The sequence below is a fragment of the Meleagris gallopavo genome, chromosome 17 (assembly GCF_000146605.3).
Source record: "Meleagris gallopavo isolate NT-WF06-2002-E0010 breed Aviagen turkey brand Nicholas breeding stock chromosome 17, Turkey_5.1, whole genome shotgun sequence".
In the NCBI taxonomy this organism is placed as follows: domain Eukaryota; kingdom Metazoa; phylum Chordata; class Aves; order Galliformes; family Phasianidae; genus Meleagris; species Meleagris gallopavo.
This window is the reverse complement of record NC_015027.2, coordinates 4752754-4776340: the sequence shown is the minus strand read 5'-3', so window position 1 is coordinate 4776340 and position 23587 is coordinate 4752754. Positions and strand designations below refer to the sequence as shown.

General features: G+C 55.3%; 1 protein-coding gene across 12 annotated transcripts in view; it reads right to left on the bottom strand.

Moving 5' to 3' along the window:
- NCOR2 (nuclear receptor corepressor 2) overlaps positions 1-23587 on the bottom strand; it is a 116649-nt gene that overhangs the window by 16175 nt on the left and 76887 nt on the right. For all 12 annotated transcript variants that reach the window (XM_031555959.1, XM_010720058.2, XM_010720061.2 and 9 more), the window contains exons 17-29: positions 21639-21781; positions 17966-18113; positions 15425-15983; positions 12385-12505; positions 11413-11629; positions 7605-7760; positions 6952-7091; positions 6774-6879; positions 6041-6145; positions 5389-5492; positions 3469-3619; positions 616-768; positions 192-278 (exon numbers count right to left, since the gene is read on the bottom strand). In XM_031555959.1, the coding sequence (XP_031411819.1) occupies positions 192-278; positions 616-768; positions 3469-3619; positions 5389-5492; positions 6041-6145; positions 6774-6879; positions 6952-7091; positions 7605-7760; positions 11413-11629; positions 12385-12505; positions 15425-15983; positions 17966-18113; positions 21639-21781 (2190 nt within the window). The remainder of the gene's footprint in view (positions 1-191; positions 279-615; positions 769-3468; positions 3620-5388; positions 5493-6040; positions 6146-6773; positions 6880-6951; positions 7092-7604; positions 7761-11412; positions 11630-12384; positions 12506-15424; positions 15984-17965; positions 18114-21638; positions 21782-23587) is intronic.

The following is a 23587-nucleotide window of genomic DNA, read 5'->3' as shown; positions in this document are numbered from 1 at the left end:
GGGAATGCTACTCCTGACTGTAGTCTGGTAGAAACTGAGCACAACTGAAAATCTCTCACACCTGCAGCTGGACCCCAATATATGCACTGTGGGTTCCTCCTGCCCTAACCTGACCACAGGAACAATGGGCTGTGTGTGTGACACTTCCCCATGTTACTATTGGCCATGGCCCTGCCCTGCTGCAGCCTCACCTTGTGTGATGGAGCCCCGGATGTGGTGCTGCTCCTTCAGGTTATGGGGACTGTGTCGGTCTGGAGGGATGGCTCGACCCATGAGACCTAGAATAGATCACAGTGGGAAACTTGGGTTGTGGCACAGAAGTTCATATAAAACCAATGTATAATGACAGCATTGCCAGGATGCTGGGGAGTTTCTAAATGACTTGATTTCTCTTTTTACATGTGCTTCCGTTTTTGTAGTCCTGAAATTGGTACACCAGGACAGAAGCCAAAGGCACACAGGCTGGTCTGTGCCCCTGTTCTGCCATGCTGTCCTGCTAGGATGTGCAACAGGGTCCCAGCAAACCACAGCCAGGCATGGGAAGGTGTGATATGTAGGCAAGAGACAAGATGGGTCTCTGCAGACACATGGGTGAAAGGCTTTCCCCACACCTACCTTCAATGCTGGCAGACAGCGGATCCCGGGACGACAAGCCACGGCTGATCCTCCCCTCCATCATATCGTAGGTCCGCTTGGTTCCCGTGGGCTCATGTGAAGCTCCTGAGCTCCTGCTGTCTTCTTTGGGACACTGAGAAGCAGCAACTCCACCTGGAATGGGAACACCAAGAAGCAACATCAGACCCCACCCGAACAACAGCCACCGCTTGGCAACGCAAGAAACGCTGCATGAGGTTGGCTTCCAAGAAATCCAGCTGCTGGCTCTTCCCTCCCTGCCTGCTCTGATTCCAGATCCGTGCCTCCTGTGTGGGTAGAGCATCCTCCACACTGTGTTCTGCTCCCTCCCTGATGCAGGCAGAGGACAGTGTGGGGCCAGCCCCTCTGTCGGCAGCTGCACTTCCACTGAGCTCAACCCTGTAGTTCCGGGAAGTTCTGCTGTTTGTTTTCATTTTTATTAGACACCTACTGTTTGGGATCCTCTCCAGTCTTAACACTTGCCGAGACGCTCCCTGGGTGAGAAAAACAAGAGAGGGGAGAGGCAAAGCAGAGTTCCTTTGAAACAGCAATGCGTGCACATGAGGACTGGGACAGACAGTGAAAATCCCACATGTCAGTGATAGGGCAGCACTGCAGTGACCGCAGAGCACAGACTGTGTGCTCACCCAAACCTGGAGCCAATTCTTCTGCAAACTGGAGCTGGGATGCAGACAGGGTTTGGGGCTGTGTGCATGGGGACAAAAGGTAGTTCAGCCCTAAGCCTTCAAATCCAGCTTCATTCAAGGGCAAAGATCTGGGAGTGCTCAGAAAGCAGCAAGCACTGCACACAGCCAGTCCCCCAGCACAGCACATCTGTGCCCTGCAGAAGGGATGCGGTCCCCTTTGTACCGGGGAAGGAGAGAGACTGAACAGAAAGAAAACCACTCCAAAGCCACGTCCCTGCCTCGCAGCAGCCATCCGCAATCATATGCAGAATGAGAATAACCAATCTAGCACAATTCAGCCTGCACATGCTGCAGGATCTCGCCTCATTACAGCTCTTTTATTTTAAGCACCCTCATGACACTAAAGAATTTGCAATTTTTTTTCGGCTTGCCAAAATTCATCATCAACAACAATTTCATTTTTCTTACTTCTTTTTTTTGTTGTTTGTTTGTTCATTTTTTTAACTCTTTGGCTACAGGAAGGAGTCAGGCAGTGGGGCTAGACTGCAGGGCAGGGATGGCTTAAGGTCAGATCGATGTTATTGAGCATGTAGTGGGCTGTTTGGAGGGAAAGCATTAATTCCTCCACACCCCAAAGGATAGGGAGGAGGAGATGGCTGCAGCTGGGGACACCAAGCCCCTGTGAAGGAGATGGAAATAGCTGCTTGCACAACAAGTCCCAGAGCGCTTCCTGTGCCCTGCCTGGCACCAGCAATGCCAACTGTCCCAAAGGGTGCACGGACATACGCCTGCGTGGTGACATCTCTCATCTGGGACAGAGTTGACAGCAAGCACGGGAGGCCGTGGGATGAGGTGGCTTCCACATGGCACAGCCCTGTCCTCAGAGGCCCTGCAGCTGCCTGCAGGGAGGTGGCACATCAGGAGCCCAGCAGCTTCCCCTATGGGCTGGGCAGACCCAGCAGGGCAGAAGCAGCTTCTGCCCTCTTAGGGCTGCAGGCGTGTGAGTGCAGCACTGAGGTGACTGAGAGCAGGATCTGGTCCTTACTCATCTCTGTAAATCTGACTCAGAAGAGAAGTGATGCAGCCCTGTGAGATGGCCATGCCATGCCAAAGCCTGAGCGCAGTTCCAGCTGCTTTTATCCTGGCCCAAGGAGAGCACAGCAGGCATTCCTAGCTTCACTGGAGATGAACATCTGCTTATTTCCCATGGAGGCCACCGAAGCCTGAAGATGAACCCTTATGGGCAACACTGCTGTCTGCTGAGCAGGCACAGAGGCACAGAGCAGCTGCTGGCTGCGTGCTGATGCTGCTAACACAGCTCTGGCACCTCCCATGGCAATGTTCCTGCGCAGGGGGTCTGAGTGCAGCATCTGCAGGGCGTGCTGAGCCCTCCCGACAGCAGCACCACCCTCAGTGAAGCTGCTGGCCAACATTTGTTTTGTCAGTTCTGCACCTCAGCGCTCTCTGAGCAGCCAGGGGTCAGCCCACTAACAAGCGGCACCTCCATCCTGCCCTGGAGCCAGGGGAGCTGGGGGCTGACTTGTTGCCAACCCTTAACGCAGTTCAATTTGTGTCACACCATGCCAGTGCTGCCCTACCCAGCACACAGGAATGGGGCCAGCAGCCGGAGGCACAGGAGCCCCAACATGGCATGCAGACAGCTCTGTGAGCGAGGCAGCATCTGTCTGTGCTGCTCAGTGTGCTGTGCTGCTCTGCTGCTGGCTGTCACACAGGCCACGTGGGAAGGACCCAGGGCCAAGCTCTTGATGGACAGTGAACCACCAGCCCCCATTTGCCACAGGGAAACAGAGCCACGGTGCTGCTGTGCCCAAGACATCTCAAGAAGGAAGCCTGTTGTCCCAATGTCTTTATGCCAAGCTACCAGACTTGCCTCCAACTCATAGGTTCTTTAGGCTCCACTTTGGCCTAAGACCTTGAGGATCCTCTTTTGGCACAGTACACCAGGATGGGGCCAATACCATCATGACCAAGGCAAGAGGACAGCATGAGACAGAGGGAAACCCAGCTGTAGGGAGGTGTGGTGGAGCACGAGAGAAACCACACTGGAAATGAACCCATGAGGTCATCCCACCTCACTTCGTGGCCTTTCCGCACACAGCTCCTGACTCCCAACACCGCTGCACAGCCCTCCAGCACCTGTCCCAAAAGGCCGAGGGTTGCGACTTACCATCATAGGACAGCACGTGGCCTTTCTTCCCCTCGTAAATGACATGTCCTTTTGGCATGGCATCCTCTCTCACTTTCTCCGCTCTGCTGGGGCTGTCTTCTCCGATTATCCTGGTAATGGTTCCTTTGTACAGCACTTCTGCTGGGGTGCCCTTGGAAAGCCACCAAGATCCATATTTAACAGTGTCACAAGCAATTAAGCAAGCAGTGCGCTCGCACACAGGAACACTCTGTTCCAGCGGGGAAGCTGAGCGGAGGAGAGCGCGCCGGCCTCCGCTTCCTGACAGCCATCAGCGAGAAACCTGCAGCTTAATTATTGATGAGGACAATAACGAGGAGCGGTAAGGAGGTACGTGAGCTGGAGAAGGCTGCTGGGAAGAGGCAGGGGTGAGGACAGCGTGGGGATGGCAAGCACTGTGCTCCAGGGGGCTCCCTTCACAATACCCAGAGCTGGGTGTCCTTGGAGATGTTGCAGCCCATTAACATCCCTCTGCCATCACAACCTGCTTGGTGCCAAGTGGGAAGAGGCACCGTGGGTGCAGCAGTCCCCCTGCCCCATGGCAGGGAACACCTGTGATGACTGACCAGCACCCATTCTGAACCTAACTGGCCTTACAGAAGGCGAGTTAAAAACACCAGCTTTGTTGGTGTTTTGAGATTCTGCAGACTGTTCCCCTACCCCAACGAGGAGATACTCGTCCTCTGCACAAAGCCATCTGAGCAACACCAGTCCACAAAACCCCACTGCAGCAGCCAGGCTCAGTGCTCTGACTGCTGGTGTGCAGGGTCCACCCAGTGCTGGTGTTCCCAGCCCCAGGTAAAGTCATCTTCCTTCCGTGGACACGCTCAGAGGGGATTTGAGAGCAAGTGATGACAGATGGCTTCAGAGCAGAGACCGTCTATTCAAGACCTGCCTCCTGCAAACTGGATGAGTAATGCAAGATCAAATATCAACGACAGCACTGGGGGCTGCTGCAGGGCTGGGCGCTCCATCTGCACACTGGGGATGGCAGTGCCCTCTCACTATGGGCTTGGTACCTTCAATCCCGAGCGAAAACAAAGGAATGTAGGTGGATCAAATAGCTGGATGTAACACAGCATCTTAAACTCTGCTCACTGTCTGAACTAGTGCTCCAGGCCCTCCATGCCTGCCCATTGCCGCTGCAGGGGCACACAGGGGGATGCTCTACTGTGTCACTTGCAGCCCTGGCAGCTGCTGGATGTGGGGCACCAGGCAGCAGAAGCTTTTGCTCTGAGCCAGGATTTAGGTGGAGGTCCCCAGGGCCAAAAGGGACACAGTCACCCTGCTCGAAAGAAGCATGCAAAAATCTGAGCACGAGTGGCTTTAAATAGCTGAGTGATGGCCAGATAAAATCCCTAAGGGAAACAGATGATTTTTTTTTTTTATGCTCTCCGCTCCGTAACCAGATGAGCAATAACTCACGCTGCAAAAACTATTGCCCGCTTGCCAGCTGCTCTTCTAAAGATGGATGGTGGAGATTAAGGCCAAAGCATCATTCTGCTCAAGAGAGCCCTTGGGCAGGACCCACAGAGCAGCACAGTGCTGGCAGCAGAGCTCGTTACCTGACATGCACCCCGCAGCCTCTCCCCTCCCTCTGCCTGGGCAGAGCCTTCCACCCATCTCCTCCTCACCACTTCTTGCCCTGGCAGGATTATTTTCCGAGAGCCATTTAAAGCTGCTTTTGCCTTTGCTCCTGACAGCTACTAAATTCAATGGGGGAGCTCAGACGTGCATTGCTGCTTGCTAAGCTCTGCCCTTTTCACAACATGGGGCTGGAGCCACGCCAGGCTGAGGCTGTCTGCAAGGGATCTGTGATGCTTCCCTGTTGCTCAGTCCCATGCCATGCGCCCAATGAGCAGCACCCAGACAAGCAAAGCCCGACAGAGATGAGGGACCTACATGTGTGATGGAGCCTCGGTACGTGATGGGCGACTCTGGAGGGGGTCTGGATGTGGGTGTCCCCTTGGTGATGCTCCCTCCAGACGCAGAGCTGAGGGATGTACCTGCAGGACACAAAGGTGGAGAACTGTGATTTGTGGTCAGCAAAACAAGTGTGGGAAGCCCTCCAGGAGATGTCACCTTGCAGAGCCCTCCCCACCCTGTCCCCTAAGGGATGCAGCCATGGGCTGGGAAGTGCAAGGAGCCATTACTTTGAAGCTCCCATTTCCATGCTGCATTCACAGTGGGGCTGGGCAGATTGATGGGCCTGGGAGAAAGCACAGCATGTCTCAGCTCCTCCTGATGCGATCAGAGATCTCCAGAGAGATGCAGCTCAGGGTGGTTTGAGTTCATCTGTGTGTTATTTGTGCTGGGCTGGAGCCAAGGCACCGTGCACTCTGTATATGGCTGCACAAACCTGGGAGAGCTCGCAAACCAGAATTACTTAAATCGTGTAAAAGCAACACCTCTGTATTTATTTTCCCCTGCACAGCTATGGGGGAAGAAAAAAGGGAAATCCAGAAATCCCCCCAGAAGCCCCATGGCAGCCATGGGCAGTGTGGCAGTGGAGCATCCCCCTCCCTCCCACACCAGGGCACAGCTGCATGCTCACCCCGCAGGACGGAGCCCTCTGGGGCCGGCTGCATCACCAGGCTTTCAGGCTGGCTGGCCTGGCTTCTGGGAGAGAGTTGTTCCTGCTTTACTCCAGGAAAAGGCACTGGAAAACATGAAGCAGAGGTCAGTGTGGCTTTCGTCTTCCCCGGCCTCCTGCTGGCACCTCGTGTGCTCATAGCCATCAATGTCCCTTCAGGGGTTGCAGTGTGGGGCTGGCATGCGCGTGCCCCTCCAGACGTGGCCCCATGCCCATCTCCTTCTGCTGTAAAGAAATGCTTCCAAATATGCAAACTAAGCACTTTCTTTGTTCACTTCAGGCCATTCACTCTTTATCCTACCAGCCTGAGGAGTGGCAACAGATTTCCTTCCTTCAATCCCAGTGTGAGCCAGGTGGTATTTATAGCCTGGGAAGTGTTCCTGACCAAATTGTGCTTTCCTACACTGCACATACAGAATCACAGAATCTTTACGGTTGGAAAACACAACTAAGGTTATCTACTGACCAACCCACCCCCCACCATGCCCACTGAACATGTTCCTCAGTGTCACATCTCTACAGTTCCTAAACGCTCCAGGGACAGTGACTCCATCACTTCCCTGGGCAGCCCGTGCCAATGCCAGGCTTTGCTCTCCCAAAACATTACTCCTTCCATCTTTGGATCAAGTCTGCTCCTTCTGCACTTCATTGCTATGTCGTGCAAGACAGCATCCACCACCACCTCATTCCTTACCCAGTTTCTTGGGATCCATTGTCAGGGGCAGGCCCATGGTGATGGAGCCGACGGGAACTTTTGCGTGCTCGGAGCTGTAGGGTGTGTGGAGCTGGATGGGCATTCCCTGCAGTGTGAGAGGGGATGTCAGGGGGCGGCCCAGTGATGTGTTCCCCACTGCCCACACCCAAGCCCATACCTGGGAGATGGAGCCGACAGGTCTCTCCAGCACAGAAGGATGCTTGGTGGAGGAGATGAGGGGAGGAGGGTTGGAGATGCCCGCCAGCCTCTGCAGCCCCGAGCGGGAGCTCTCGTGCAGGTTGAGCGGGATAGGGTGTCCTGTGTGGGAAACACGAGTGTTAGCACGACCAAGGGAAAACAATGGGCAAGTGAGAGAGCAGGGCATGAACAGGGTGACCCTGCTCCAGGATCCAAGCAGCACAATCGCTTTGAAAACCACTGTTATTGTTTGAATTATTGCCTCTTCCCCTTTGGTTCCGTATCCAAGCTGTGTGCTCGCCAGCCAGAAAGGCACAGCAGAGCGAGGGCTGAAACCTCTATGATGGTGCCAAGAGTGGTTCAGAGAACACACATGGTATCCTGGGACAAATAACATCCCTAACCCACCCTGGTGGAAGTCAGGAGCCCTGCCTGCTGCCTTCAGCCTGCCCCAGCAGCAGCAGGGAGGCTGCTCCGTGCTGGAGCAAAGCAAGAGGTGGCAGCTTTCTGCCAAGCCCTCTCCTACCCAAAAAGAAAAGAGCTGCACTGACTTAAGAGAGCAGCACATGATGCCAGCTGTGATCACAGCTCTGCCCCCAGCCCTGGGTCAGGGTACCACGTGATCTCACGTGCCTGGTGGGTTATACTGGAACAGGTGGGGCTCTGCCTGGGGAGAGGTTTTTATCACATCCCGGGAGTAGGACAGGACGGGGGGCCAGCACGAGGTGGGCGGCAGCTCTGTGCCCAGCTTCTGAGCCTCTGCGATGGATGGGAAATGCACGGACTTTTCTGCAGAGAAAACAGAAACAAATCCTTTGCTCAGTGGCAACCCACAGACGGATGGAGATTCAGCAAGCAGGTGAAGCCACAACCATCCATGTGGAGGTGAAACAGCCTTCCCTGGGCTCACACTCCTAACTGGTACCACCAGGGGCTGGCTGCCAGTGACAACCCATTTTCAGCCTGCTGGAGGGGCCAGAAAGAAAGGCGTCAGCTTGTTGGATGAAGAGGAAATAATGCGCAGATGTTCTCCCAGCACCTGGACAAGCATGCTTTACTGGAGTGTCAAAGACAAATGAAGATCAGGACGGGCTCTGTGGGATGGCTGGATGCCTCCTTGCTGCCTAGCAGCTGGGCTGGAGGCAGGGCAGCTTCCTCAAGTTCTCTGGGTCAGGGGTACTGGATGCCAGGCTGTATTCACCCCAACTGTAAGAAGGTTGATCCGAGGCCAAGAGGTGCCTGTGGTGGAGGAGCTGTTCCCTCTTGACCTGAGCACCCTGTGGGGTGCAAGAAAAGAGCTGTATCTGTGCCAGCTTCATCCCAGGTGCATCCTCACTGAGGATACTGAGCTGAGCAGACAGATGAGGCAGTCTTTTTGAAACAGATCCCAGGTAGGTTTGGTAGGATTTGCTTTTAATCAATAAACGCTTAATTTCGCACTGCCCTTCTTTGCCAGACCCACCACCGTAACGTCTGCATCGACCAGAAATTAGAAACTGGGCAGTAAACAATGGCAGTCACAAGCACACCCAGCCTTTACCCATCAATTTCTGATAAAAATAGATGCCTGAATTCTGCTAAGCCTAACAATAGGGCAAGTAGATTATCTGAGGCCCAATTTAATGAGGCTTTACTGCATTATCATTATTAATGCTCAGTGTACTCAGAAGCTGGGAGATTATTCTTGTCCTCTTCGGTGAGGCAAGAAATCCATTCTCAGTACAGAGAGGTGTCTGAGCATCTTCCCTCCTCAAGATCCCATGCTGGGTCCCTAAGCGTTCCCTAATTTTCTCCCAGCTCCCGGGGGCTGATCTGAGGGCTGGAAGGCACTGGGACATCGGGGCTGGCGGTGCTTTCCCAGCCACGGCCCCACACACCCCGGCTGAGCCACGTCCTCCCCAGCCCCACAGCGCTGCTCCCTCCCCTCTGCGCCTCTGGGGCTGTGAAATGTGGCCAGTTCCTAATTGCCCCCGCATTAGAGGGCGGCTATAACTCAGCCGGCTTTGATAAAATAGCACTTACACAGGGAAGAGAGAGTTCCTATAACCGTTTATCAAACCCCTGGAATCGAAGCGAAGGAGTCAGAGTTTATACGATCCGTCATCCAAATTAATGCTCTTGGCTCTCCATCTCCTACAAAGGCCAACTGAAACCCAACTAAATCAACACAAAACAAACCGCCCGCCTTCCAACCGCCGGGCGATAACCGAAGATATGCCTGAAGGCAATGGGGGGAGAGATCCGTCTGCCCGGTGGCGAGACCCGGCGGGGCTGCGTGGCGCGTCCTGCCTGGGGCCGGGGAGGCACGGCGGGGGCCTGGCTGCCCTCCAAGGCGATACTGTCCCAGCCAGGGGCCGCGAGGCAGCCAACGCCTCAGCCAGGATGTGTGCAAGACTTTGCTTTGAAGCGGAGCCAAAACGGTGCGAAGGACGCTGATCCCTGGAGCGGCTGCGAGAGTTGAAGCTCTTATCGAGCGGGGCCTCAGCAGGCCGGGGGCAGTGGGAGGACCTGCTGCTGCTCCTCGCTGTGGCTGCCCTGGTGGAGGCCTGCGGGGCTGGGCCTTCCCGTGCAGTACCGTCATAAAATCATAGGATACCCTGAGTTGGAAGGCATTCATAAAGGATCATCGAGTCCAACTCCAGTGTGATGTGACAGCACAATAGCCCAAGTGTGGATGCAGGGGAAGGAAGGGGCTCCGTTGGTACACACATCTCCCAGCGCTATCTGGATCTCTCACCACCAGCCCTGGATCCCGCAGGCAGGGACAGCACTGAGCCTCCACCTAACTCCACACCCACACTGAAACAGGGCTCTAGGCTCTTGGTTTCTCCCCTCAAGGTGATTCTCAGCACAAAGCTGCTCATTTTCACGTGGAGATGCATTTACACCCCAAACACAGAAGGTTCCCAAGGGTCCACATGCAACCCAGACCCATGGTGGTACCAGCACACAAACAAGGATGAGAGGTAATGGCCTTAAATCGGACCAGGAGAAGTTCAGACTGGCTATGAGGAAAAATTTCTGAGAGTGGTGAGGCTCTGGCACAGGCTGCCCAGGGAGGCGGTCAAGAACAATGGGGATGTGGCACTGAGGGATGTGATCAGGGCTGGGTTGGGGATCTTAGTGGTCTTTTCCAGATTTAATGACTGATTCATGGGTATGAAGGGTTTGGAGACTGAGGTGTTTGCTCAGTCGCAGAACAGAGCATTGCTCGTGTGCCACAGCTGAGGAAGCTGAGCTGTGCAAGATCTGCACAGGACTGCAGTGCAGGAAGAGATGAAACCCAGCTGAGGGAGGTGCTCTGCCCGGGCAGCAGGCACAGCAGGATGGGATCAGCTGGAGATGGTACTTCATGGGTGGCAACACCGTGACTCATAGGAAACTCCCTGCTTTCAAGGTGAGCAGTCCCCTTCCTGGCTTCTATGCAAAACATTCTGGAGGGCAGAATGCACACAGTGCTATTTGTTGTTTAAGGAAAGAAAGAAAAATTGGCAAAGACCCAGAAACCAACTCCTTCTGCAAGCACATCCTTCTGCCTGATGGGACGTGGCTGCTGGAAGAACCCTTGGGCCAGGACACACAGTAGGGTGCTGAGATCCCAGCTGCCAGAGCTGAACTTGGGCACCCATTTTCCAGCACAGACCACAGCCCAGGGCCAGGGCCAGTCTCCTCCAGCCCCATCTCCCTGCACTCCCCCCAGGACTGGGGGCAGCACCCACAAAGCCCAGCTCACTGCTCCCTGACAGCATCGCCGGTGACAACATCCCCATGGCACATCTGCAGCGCAGGCTACGAGGGGCAGGGACGCAGATGTTGGACTGGAGCAGACTGACATTGAGATTAACAACACATTCAGAGGATGGGCTCATCAGGACTTCCCGACTCTCCTTAACCTCGATCCCCAGGTGCTCAAGCTAATAACACTTGAGATGCTCAATGGTGGGAAACTCTGAATTGCTCATTAGGCAGCCAAATCGTATCAGAGCTGTTCCAGGGAAAAAGCACTGGGAATCTTTACAGGAACCTTCGGACTCCGAGTCACAGTATTAGCATTGATTTTAAATGAAATAATGGTCCCTACTGAGCGTTAAAAGCATTCTTTATAAAAAGCCAGCAAGGTAGAAAAGAGTCATTGTGCCCAAAGCCCTGGCACGCCTCCAGGCCCCTTTGCTCTCAAGTGAATGGCAGAAAGGGTAATAAAGGCAATCTTCACCTCCTTGGCGCTCGACACCAGCGCGGTGTTTGCCGTAGGCTCAGTGAGACATGCTGTACTGTCTAACGAACACAGGAGATCAGCCGTGCCTCCCTGCTCCTGCTTCAAGGTGCTATTAAAGAGCTTTCAAGGGCTGAAGCAGACGTTGAGCTAAGAGAAGGAGAGCTGCTGGCCAAGCACAGCACGTTTCCTCACAGATAAACACACACCGCCAGCACGCTGCCCTACCTTCCTTGTCCCCGGCAGTGGGGCTCCTGCTCTTCCCCCTCGGGCTGCTGCTTGGCTGCTGCTGCTCCTTCTCCTGCTGCTTGCTGGGGGGCACATCCTCACGGGAGGACTCGTGGGCCTTTGTGATCTGCTGCTGGTAGAGAGCCAAGGCATGGGGAGGCACCGGGGGCTTCACGCTTCCGCTCTGCAGTATCCCCTCTGAGAAACCTTCGGAAATCTGCAATGGGACAGGGAGAATTGATGCCTGCCGTGTGCTGTCAGCATCCCCAGCAGCCACAGGGACAGCGAGAGGCAGGTGCCCCATGGTCTGATCCAAAGCATGCTCCAGAGCTCACCAAGCACAGGAGACTGAAATGTCCCATGGTGAAGAGCATCAGCTCTGTTCTGGGCCTCAGGGTTCCCTTGTTTAAAACCTCTAATCTGTAGCTAAGTACCTGTGGCTTTTGCAAGAAATTATACTACAACAGCCACATCTATGCTGTAACTGAGAGAGTAGCAGTAATGGGTCCTCCCTGAGGGCTCAAACCCAGCATATGAGAGCAGGGATTTCCTCTCCCCACCCTGCAAACGCTGCTGCTCTGATGCTGACCCTGGAGGACTCTGGAGAAACGATCAGTGTTTTCAGCACATGGCTGCTGGACAGCCAAAAAGGGAACACAGAAGAGCTTTCACATGAAGAAGAGCATCAATGCATTCCACACAGTATCTTCAAGCACACGAGACCAAGGGAAGCACAGCCTGGGAGGGTGCTTGGTTGCTTTTTAAAGCAAAGGAGGCAGCAGTCACATGGCAATGAGCAGCTTGTTCTGTCCAGACCTCCCACCACTTTCTGATACAAGATCTTGAGGGACACTCGAACGCTGCTGGCAGCCTCCAGCAGCTGGGAACACGCTGTGCACAGAGCACTTTGCCTGCACAGGGCTCCCACCACCCAACACAGGAGCTCAGCCTGCTGCCAGTCCCAGCACTTACGATGGGAGGGATGGCAGCAGCACGCTGCTTCAGCTGCTTCAGGTCCAGCGGTTTCTGTGGCGAGGAGTTCAGCCTGGCCTCGCTGGCGGCATTGAGCAGGCTGGGCCGGGGGGACAGCAACCTGAACACAAAACATGGGTTACAGGGGCAACATCATGGATGAACTACATGTCTGGGTGCTCCCCCACGCCCTGTGTCCCTGGAGGATATCCGTGCCACCACTAGGGCCAGCTAGGCTACTGTGGGACTTGGGAGCACAGCTGGGCTGCTGGCCCTGCAAGCTGCTGCCTGCTCCCAAACCCACCTCAGATGGGTTCTTCTGCAAGGCATGCAGGTATCTCCAAGGTCCCACCCAAGGGGAGGGAGACAGGCAAAGCCCGTGGGCTGAGAGGTGCTCAGCTCCCAGGCCCTTACTCAGACCCCGAGGCCGTGTCACTCCAGGACATCTCCACTTTCTCTCCCTCCTGACTCTGATTTGTTGAAGCCAGTACATCGTTTCTAAGTTTTACAGCTTGATTTGTTTATTTTAGCCATTATTTCACTGCTCTTTTCAGCCTATAAATTTCAAGGTCATTCCACGCTCACCCTTGGATGAATAAACAAGCGTGGCTGGGCCATGTGCAGGGAATAAATACATTGCTGTGCTGGGACTGCCCCAGACCCACAATGTGCAGTGCCTGGACTGAAGGGGGAATGGGTTCCCCAAAGATGGGAGCTCCTGCAGGACTGGGCTTAGGCACCCAATGCAGGAGATGCCAACTGCTCTCTTGGAGCCTGACCTCCCACCAGCAGCAGGAGAGGAGCGAGCTCTCTGCAGCACAGCAGCACAGGATGGATGCTCTGCCCCAAGAACCACTAGAAATTTTGGGATGAAGCTTTGGGATGAACAGGGCACTGCATCCAGTAAACTCCTTCAGCTTCCATGAGGGGCTGGCTAAACTGCAAGATGACCCAACAACACACCACTCCACAGCCCTTCCCAGGTGGCCCAAACTCTATTTCTTGCATGCACAACCACTGTGCAAAGGTGACACAGCCTCGGTACAGTGAGCATCTCCTTGCCTCCCGACACGACAGATCTGCACTGGGGAGATGTGCGTGGCCTCACACACGCGTTCCCATCTGGCGTGACCTCCCACTGAACTGCGGTACTGGCAGTGCTAGCGGCAGCCCTCCTACAGCACATGCTGCATGTAACCACAGACAACCCGCTGCCTCCTCCAGCCCTGACGAGCTCAGGCTGTGACTCTATCCCAGCACAAACCTCAGGAGGACCCAAGGGAGTCAGCGACCGCTACGTCCTTCGGCCACCCTCCATCCCGTGTTATCCCCAGCACAGGTTGGGTACCCAGCCCGGCACCACGAGGTGGGTGGGTGAGCACTGCCCACATGCCCAGCGCCGTCCCAGACGGGGTGGCCCACGTGGCACCCCCATCCCGTTCCTCGCCTCTGCCTGTGTGCTCGTGAGTCACGCGGCGCTGCGGTAACCGCCTGCGAGGATACATGGCAGCTGAAGCTTTGTGTCTCGCTGGGCTCTGCAGGCATGGCACACCAGCAGCCCTGACATCACCTGCACCTTACCAGCAGAGTGGTATCAGGAGTGCCCGAGTAGCAGACGGATGCCTGTTATGCTTAATATTTCTAGAAACTGGTAACTGTTTGATGAGCTGATAGGCACTGACTCACGAAAGAGCCTGGGATGGAAAAGTTGTTCCCAAGAAGATGTGGCTCTTTCGCAGCTGGGAGATGGCAAATGTGCTGCTGTCCCTTTTGGGCTGGGTTAATGCTGGATGGGAGGCGTGGAGCCTTGCTGCTGGCTTCGCTCCCTCTTGTAGGGAGGCTTCTCCTGTCTGGGAAGGAGGAGAGGGCGGGGAGGGGTGGTGCTGGCCTCCTTCCACTGCTGGAGAGTAGCACCCAGCCAAGAGGCCCTGGCCTCACTGCAGGGCCACGGCCAGCTGCATCCACAGCATCCCTATCCCTGCCTGCATTACTGCCAGCAAGGGGCTGCTCCCACGGGCATGTGGCAGATGGATGCTCCTGCATCAGGGCCAGCACCCTCCTGGGTTACAAGTGGTACAGATGCATGACAGCTCCCTATCATCTCATGCCACTGCTACACTTGGTTGTGTTGCGAATAGCCCGATGCATAGCGCAGCTTTACAGCCTGAATGGCCTTGGGGCACCCCTCTCAGGAGGGACACAGAACACCAGACACAGAACACTGGATGCAGGACACCAGCTTTGGTCCCAGTCCAGCACCGGAACAAGAGCACAGAGGGGCTTCCGTCCCTCCATGCCATGCAGGGGAGAATTTGGGAGGTCCATCTTGACCCAAGAGCCATGTGGATGGAAGTAGGAACTACCAGAGAAAACAACACTACAAGACGCATGTATTTATGCGTATTCTTAAAAAAAAAAAACAAACAACAGGAAACCCTGTCCCATTTGTGAGGCTTTTGGCTGGGGAGGGCTCCCTGGCCATGTTGGAAAGGGACAGTAGGGGAACAGGACATTTATCCTCTGAAGAGCACAGTGCTTCCCCTCCCTGTCCCAGGAGCAATGCAGGATAGTCAGATGCTGGGGGGCTGTGGGGCTCAGGCCCCATTGCTGTTCCTGCAGTTCCTCACACAGCCCTCACCACTCTGCCGTCTTACAACCAGGACTTCTACAGATCCCAGCAGCATCCCCATTGGGGCAGCAGCTCTCCCCTCTTGGCACTGGGAACATGACCGCTCCCCTGGCAGCATCGACTCAGACAGAAAATCTGTTCCCAGCCCTGATCGCAGGCGGCCCAGTCTACGCCTCTGCATAACTCAGCTGTCCCCAAGGGCACATCCAGCTCTGTTGCGTCACCCACACGGGCTGTGAGCAGCAGACGCAGCGGTTCTGCGCCCAGCACCTGCCTGCAGCCACTGTCCAGGGACATCGCCATGGGCCCTGCGTAAGCAATTGCCAAAGGGCCACTGCCACATGAGGACACAGTCCGGAATGTCCCTGAGCCTGGGGAAGTGATATTACAGACACCTCTCTCCATTCCTACCTGCTCTTGTCCACAGCATCCTGCTCGTCCATCTCATCGGCGCTGCAGGTCGCGCTCGAGTCGCTGTCGGGGTTCACCCCTTGGCCTTTGCTGCCTTTATGACCCTCCTTCTTCTCAGCCTTGGGCGTCCCGTCAGCCTCCGCCGTCCCCACACTGCCGACACCACTTTCTGCCTTACTGTCATTCCCCTTGTCCTTCTCCTGGCTGTCCTCGCCCTCCTCCTTCACCTCGCTCTTGCAGGGCTCCTCGCTCGCCTTCTCCTCCGGCTCCTCCGTTTTCACCACGTCTACCACCAGCTCCTCCTGCGCCTTCTCCTCGCTGCCGGGCGCTTTGGGGGCCTCCGGAGGAGGGCTGGCGGTGGGAGCAGGGTTGGTGGCAGGGGCAGCGGGGGCTGCAGCGGCGTCGGGGGGTGTGGGAGCCTCTTCCAACTTGAGCGCCGGTTCCGTGCCGGAGTCACCTCCCGGCCCGGGTGGTGCCTTGGCCCCGCTTTCGCCTCCCACTTTGGCTTCGGGCCTTGGCGAGGGAATGCTCTCGGTGTCGGAGCTGTTATTTACTGCAGCTGAGAAAAGGGAAGAAATAAAAATAAGGATCAGGCTGAGATTCTCACTTCCCATACCGCTGCCTCCGCCCCCTCCCAAGGGAGGAGAACGCCTGCGCTCCAAAGAGGAGACGATCCCAGAGCTCGGAGCGCGGTGCTGGGATCCCCAGCAGCGGGGATGAACCCAGGATCTCACTCCTCAAAAGCCACTAAACCCATCCAGCCCAGAGACCAAGCGACTGGGACGCGGGGTGCAGATGGAACACCCTGCCTGGATCTGCTGCTTGGCTCTGCTCCCTGGTGGCCTCTCTCACCCATCGCCCCACAGCTCGCCCCACTCCTGGAGCTGCTGTTGGCATGGCATGTGACTTATGGTGCCCATGTCCCCAGCTCCGCCAGCCCTGGGGCAGCTGGGGCCAGCCCAAAACACCGCGCCTGTTTGTTGCTGCTTAAGCCGCCAGTGGCAAAAGAAAGGAGGTCAGGGTCGGAGAAAGCAAAGCTCTGCCAGTGCTGCAGGACAGGTTAATTATTAAATCACAGAATTATAGAATGGTTGGGTTGGAAGGGACCTTAAAGATCATCCAGCTCCAACCCCTGCCGTGTGCTGATTGCCCCCCACCCATCAGGCTGCCCAGGGCCCATCCAACCTTGGCTTGCACATTTCCAGGGATGGGGCACCCCCAGTCTCTCTGGGCAGCCTGTGCCACCATAAATGTGCAAATCTAATTATCTGCAAATCTAATGGCTCGAAATGAGTTGGAAACACAAGTGCCCACACACCATGGCAGATGAAGGAACTGCTGAGAGGTAGGGTCTATGATCAATATTCACCCTATGAAGAGCCAGGAGACCACACACTGCCCACAACCCCTCGGGCACAACTCTTATGCTCATCTCCAAATGGACACAGGGGTTTTCCCACAGTTTTCCCTTTTGTCTCTCTACAGCAGCATGTTTTGCAGGGAAACAAGTGACATGGGGACATGATGTGTCCTGAGAGTCGTACATCTGAGCACATCCAAAGTCTTTTGCTTGGCAGCAAAATGTGCCAGGAGCATATTGGCATTCTCACCATTCTCCAACATTTATTTCTTAAAGAATGAAATGAATGAGTGAAATGCAGTTGCTCAGGGACAACAGAAATGAGATTCGCAGTGAGTGGGGTCAGACCCTCCTGCTCAATGCTGCTCTGCACACAGGGGCTGCAGAGATACCCGAGGGCTCAGCCATGTGAGCTCAGTGTGCTGCTCCAGCACCAGTCCCCTCCGTCCAACAGGAGGAATTGGAACCAGAGACCGGGAAGGGAAAGCCTCTGAGCATGTCAGATCTGTCTTTAAGCTCAAAACGACATTGTTTCCTCTCAACTGCTCTTATAAAAAGCAATAACCACCTTCTGCTCTGTGCCTCTGAGTCATGTATCACCTCGCACAAAGATTTACCTGGAATCTGCCTTGTAATGAGTCACTTTCAACAATGATTTGAAAAGATTTCCCATTTCAAGTCCCATTAGCCTGGGTGCTAAGGCCAGGAAGCAGCAGGGTGCCAGCACTGCTGGTTAAGTTATTAAATTACTTTGACAAAAGTCAAATGGGGCTATTGTTGGAAAATTATGCACATTTTCTCCAAACTCACTGCCGTGCTTTCTAAGCGATAAATAGCTGAAAATTGTCACTTTCAAGTTGTTTCCTTTCTTTGGTACGGCTGAGAGAGAGGAAAACGCTCCCTTAAAAAGGGAACAAAGAGGAAATGACTGGCTGAGCCCTCCAGCCTCGCTGCTCCAAACCTGCGGCAGCCCCAGAGCTCACCCACCCAACGGGATGGCGATGGCCATGTTTGAAGTTCTTCCTTTGAATGACCTCTCCAAAACAACCATCCCCCAGACAGACACAGGAAGGCAATGACCCAGTGCAGTCTGATACCCTCAAGGCCTGAAACCAAAAGTGCTGGAACAGTCCTCCAAGTGCTGACATTGCAGCCCCCACTGCAGTCCCTGGGCACCTCACCTTCGGCCTCCTCGGCCATCTCCTCCTCGTTGCCACTCGTCCCCGACACCTCCATCTCCTCATCCTCAGCCACAGGAGGGAAGGCAGCTTCCTCGTTCTGAGCGGCGGTGCCTTTTTTCTTCTTTCTCTTAGCATTTCTTTCTTTCTCCTGGGGAAGAGGAAGAAGAAGGTAAGACGGAAAGCAGAGGAGGACAGCAGATGCCACGGCACGGACAACAGGGCCACCACCACCATGGTGACCCCAGCTCTGAGCCCTAATGAGCACAGACCCTCCAAAAAGGAGGACCACATTCACCATCCAAAGCCCCATGGCACAGTTTCACCCAATGGCAGAGAAGGACCCGGTACACAACTGTGCTTGGAGTTGCCCCTTCCTGGAGAGCACAACACTGGGGGAGCCCTGGGGATGCTGCACCCCGTGCATGGGGCAGACAGTGGGTGCAGGATTCTGCCTTCCACTCAGTGGTGTCTGAGTGCTGTGCACCCCAGGGGCCACGTGCCACAGCCGCAAGGGCTCATATGCTGCTGCCTGCTGCCCACCCCAAGGAAAAGTCTCGCTTTTGCTATTGTTTCCTGCTCTTGTTGCTTAAGTAAATATTACCAGTAGGAACAGGCCCATCATCTCCGGCTCTCCCTGCAAGCCCCACACGGATGACGTGTGTAGGACGTTTATTTACATGGATGAGAAGATAAAGCCATGGCGGAAACGTTAACTCTGCTGCTGGATCTGTGCGCTGGGAAGAGCTGGTCCCTACCCTCCCCCCGACTTTTCAATCCTTTAAAAAACTTCCAGATAAAACAAACAAATACAGCTTTTTGCTTGGAAACGCTGCTTGCTCAAAGGCTATTTTTATCAAACCGGGCAGGAGAGAGGAAAAAAAGGCACTTGAGAAAGTACTGTGTGCTGCAAGCTCCCCTACCCATCCCCCCTATGCCAGGTTGCTGTGCCCTGCACTCGCACCTCGGCCGAGCAGCACTTTGCTAAGAGCAGGTTTTGCTCTGAAGCAGCAGTTCCCCATCATGCTAATGAGATGACAAAGCTCTACGTTACTATGGCAAAGGCTTCTCTGCCTCTCACTCACGGGTCTGTGACTCAGTGCAAGCTTCCAGCGGGCTCCTCACTGGGAAATGAGCAGAGCACGAGCGGCCCTGGGGCAGCGGCATCCAGATCCCAGCTGCACCCAGGGATCCTCTATACCTCCAGCAGTCCAGAGGCTCCGTGGGCCGAGCCTGCAGCCAGGCATCCCCACCATCACCACGTGCTCCACTTAATCTGAGCGACCACCAGAGAGCCTGCAAGGAGGTGCCACGGGCACTTGCCCAGTTCCTTTTGTGTTATTCCAGCCTCTACTCTGCCCACCAGGTGTTTCTTGGCACTCTGGGAGGTGGTGCCACTTGAACAGGCTCCGTGTGAGACCTCACAGCAACAAAATGGGAGATATCCCATTCAACTGCAGCTTCAAAAATGCCACAATTAGAGGCAGCACAGATGGCTGAGAGGCAGTCTGGGGTGACAGGACTGAGCAGTGATCCCAGCACCTCTCTGCCCACCACGGTGAGGACAGCCTCAGCCTCCCACCCCAAACCCTGGCATGCTGCACAAACCATGCTGGATCTGCCCAAGAGGCCACCAGGCTGTCCTGCACCCCGTGAAGACCAAGGAATCACAGAAACACTGCTGGTAGCAACCAAGCAGCACTGGCAGCAGCCTGGGGATCCCTCACCCATCGCAGCTGTACACACCACAACAAGCCCAGGCAGTGCCTAGAATCACAGAGCATCCAGAGTTGGAAGGGACCCACAAGGATCATCAAGTCCTGGATCAAAGCAAGCACTCAGCAAGGAGGTGGTGGTGAAGACAGCACCTTATCTCCAATTGCTGATGAGAAGGGTTGGAGGACACCATGTATGCATGTGCCCCGCGTTCCCCTGAGATTAGCATGGCACGCAGAAGGTCAAGGCGACGAGACGGCGATGCCGGGACACATCTGAGCTACCCGACAGCAAGCCTGAGCCAAAACATGCTGTGCAGACAAAGCGAGGCCTCGAGGCTCTGCAGGACCCTGTGATGTGTTCTGGGGCATGGGGACACCTCCAGGCTCCACGTGCCCATCCTTGGCTGGTGACGGCCACTGCTCATCCCCACAGCTCCCCAGCCCCAGCGAGCCCTCCAGCCCCACCTCACACCTACAAGACGAGGGAGCTACACTATCGCGAGCCCCATTTGGGAAACTAATGAGAGCTGCTAATTGAGTTTACTCTCATTAAGCAAAAGGAAGAAAGGCAGTGCCAAGTGATTTCCTCGCACACGATCAGCGATAGCTGTTGTGAGGGCAGGGGGCAATCTGGGCATTCCACGCAAACCCACACAACGACACCACGGCCACATGCCTGCTGTGTGCAGGCCAAGGCCGAGTGCTGGCTACAGGAGGGGATTAGGAGGCTCGGTTTTCTCCTGAATATATTTAGGAGTCAGGAAGGAAGGTCTATGGCAATTTAATCTCGGTTGTTCTTTCATTTTACTCAGCTTTCTGGCATCTGCTGTTGCCACAAAACAATAGAGAACAATAAATAACAGCTGAACGCTCATTGTTCTTTGACAAAACCGAATCCCATTGCCTCAAATGCTCAGAGAATAAAATGATGATGCTGATATCAACTGCAAGTGAGAGTGAGCAATTAGATGGGAGCAGCTCAGCGCTGCCTTGGAGGGACGGAGGCAGGGAGAAATGTGGCTCTGCAGAAAAACCCTTCTGTGATATAATTTCTGAGACATTAGGAAGCGGAGTAAATTAATAAACACTGAGTCCACTGCCAGCTAAGCAGCATGATCTTATTTCAGATGCTCCCCCGTAATGAACAAAGATATCTTTATAACATTTTACATTCAGAGGGCTTTATGCACATTTCATTGCAGTCTTTATATCTTTTGCCTTTTGTATCGTTTGCTCTGTTTCCAAAGACAATTTAGTGAAATACAGGAACACAGGAGTGTCTCTGTGCATAGAGAATTAATAAGAAAAGAATCGCCAATGTCTTCTCTCTCTCTCATTCCTATAGACTGACTAGGATATTAAATTCCTGGGTGAGTCATTGAATGTTTTCCTGTCTTTCTTTTTACTCTTGCTGTAATAGCTTGCTTGGAGAGATTCCTGCATTGAACATTGTCCTTTGCATTTTCAAAGCACCCCTTGGGGGTTTAGCCATGTGAATTCTATTAGCCAGAAACCGGGAACCCCAGGATACTCTACAGATGAAATAATTATAATCCTCGGCTGCTCTTAGTGGTCTGTGCTATCTCCAGAACACTCAATGAGCCCCACTTCATTCATACTCTGGACCGTATGGCAGAAAAGCAGCGTCAGCCCATTCTCACTGGGAAACCAAGGCACAGAGAGATGCACACATGCCACAAAGATAACCACCAAGATCAGCCCTCCCTGCACAACACCTGTCCTACCGCCACAGCTTTGGGCTCAGCATCTCTTTTCCATGCATTGTCCCGAACTCAAGAATCCCTTTTGCAGCTGCCGTCCCACAGAGCTCCTAGGATCTGCTGGGCAGCCCCATCTGCACCATTCGCGCTCCCAGGTCTCCACCCCAAAATGTTCTCCAACACCCTGGTGCCCCGGTAGCTGCGGGACTGGGCAGGCTCCTGGGACGAGGTGCTCACCATTTTCAGTTTGTGCTGCTGTAGGATCTCATCCAGGTTCTGCCTCTTCTTGTAGTTGAAGTAGAAGTTCTTGCACTGTGACACGGTCTTGGAGCCCACCATCCTGGCAATGGCCGACCAGTTCCGCCCATGCTCAAGGAGACCTGTGGTAGCAGGAGGGAAGGAGAAGGGTTTAGGGCCAGATGGACTAGCACAAGGACAGCATTATCCGCACAGGATGGGAAACACCCACAGCGCACGCCAAGCTCTGCAGGAACAATATGGTCACAGCACCCGTCTGCAGGGCTTCCCAGGATGACTTGGGGTGGTCTGTTTATCTTTCCATGGGGAAAAAAGGCCCTGAGCTGAGTGCCTCGGGAACAGAACATCCCACAGCCACAGCATGGAGGCAGGAGGTGTTCCCCTCCCCTTGGGACAGCATTGCCATGCCCAGAACCCTGCCAGCATGGGATGGGACAGGGCAGGGTGGATGAGGAAGCATCTCTGTGTGAGCATTCGCAGGTGCCACCCCCTTCCTGCAACCCTGGGACTGTGCAGGGTCATGCAGATATGGTGTGTTGGAGCAGTGAGCAACGTGGCGCATGGGCACAAGGATGGATGCCCCGGGTCCGCTCGGTGTGGTGCTGCAGGCACAGCTCCTCAGTTCCTGCCCAGCACCACGCGTATGGGACAGGCAGCCTGAGCACAGTGCTGCCACAAATGGTGACTTCAAGAGCTGAAAACCTGCAGGGAATGAACCTGCAAAAAGCACTTTCCTCTTTTATAAGGGGTTTTCCAGCACAGAGGCCACAATGCACACAGCATGGGAGCAGGGACTGCCCGCGTGCCTCTGCACTCTGTCTCCAGGCTTCTACCAGCTCTGGTGCTGCAGAGCTCAGCATGTCCCAAGTTAAGGCTCCCGTGGTGGCCATGCGTGCACCTGGGAGCTGTGCCCCACTGACAGCCCAACAGCCACTCCTACGACCCGGCACAGCAAGGGTTAAGCCGCAGCTGTGCTGTATCCTGCCCTGTCCCAGCACCGGGGCTTATCGAATTGCACGCAGCACGCAGGCATCACACAGCGCTGAGCACCACAAAAGGCCAGGGCAAGCCAAGAAGCAAGTTGGAGCTTTAACTCTGCAGTTCCCAGCCTGCAAAACTTGCAACCTCCGTCACCATGCTGCTTAAAAAGGGAAAAGGAAAAAAAAAAAAGGGGGAATGTCCGGTAACCAACTGCTCAGGGCAGCCCTCCCCCCGTGCCACAAGCCAGGCTGCTGCCCCAAAGCAAACAAGCCGCCGGCCCCTTGGCTCACCGTCCCCTTGGCTCAGTGCCCCTGGGCTCAGCACAGCACCAAGCGCAATGCTGGGGGCCGGGGTGCTTTGCTGCGCTCAGGGCAAAGGTTTACCAGCAGCCGGGCTCTGCCAGGATCAGCAGCGGGACCCAGCCTGGCAAACGGGGGCAGATGGAGCCCGCGGTAGAGGAATCTTCGCTGACGCGTGGTGCCACGCACAAAACCCCGACACAAAACCCCGACACCTGCTGCCTCTGCACGGGGAAGGATAGGGGACACGTGCCCCGGGACACGCCACGCACACAGGCGCGCCGCACACCCCGGCTCGGCAGCCTCACCAAAGCTCCAACCAACGGAGTTACGGGTGCGGCGGAGGCTCGGCACGGCGCTGCCCCAATCCTCCCCCCGCGCTGATCCCATTGCCGTACTTACGTGCCGCAGGTCGCGCTGCGCCGGGCAGGGAGCACAGCCGCAGCATGCAGCGGGCCGGGCGGTGGGCGCTCCTCAAAGCCCCCCCGGGCACGGCTGCCCGCTGCCAAGCGCTGCGAGCGCTGCGCTCGCGCCCTCCCCGCTCATTTTGCTTTCGTTCCCTCGCAGCGGGCGGAGAAAGAGAAGAAAGCAAAGCCGGTTCCTTAAATCCCGGGGGCGAGAGGATCGCAGAGCCATGGGCGGCTGGAG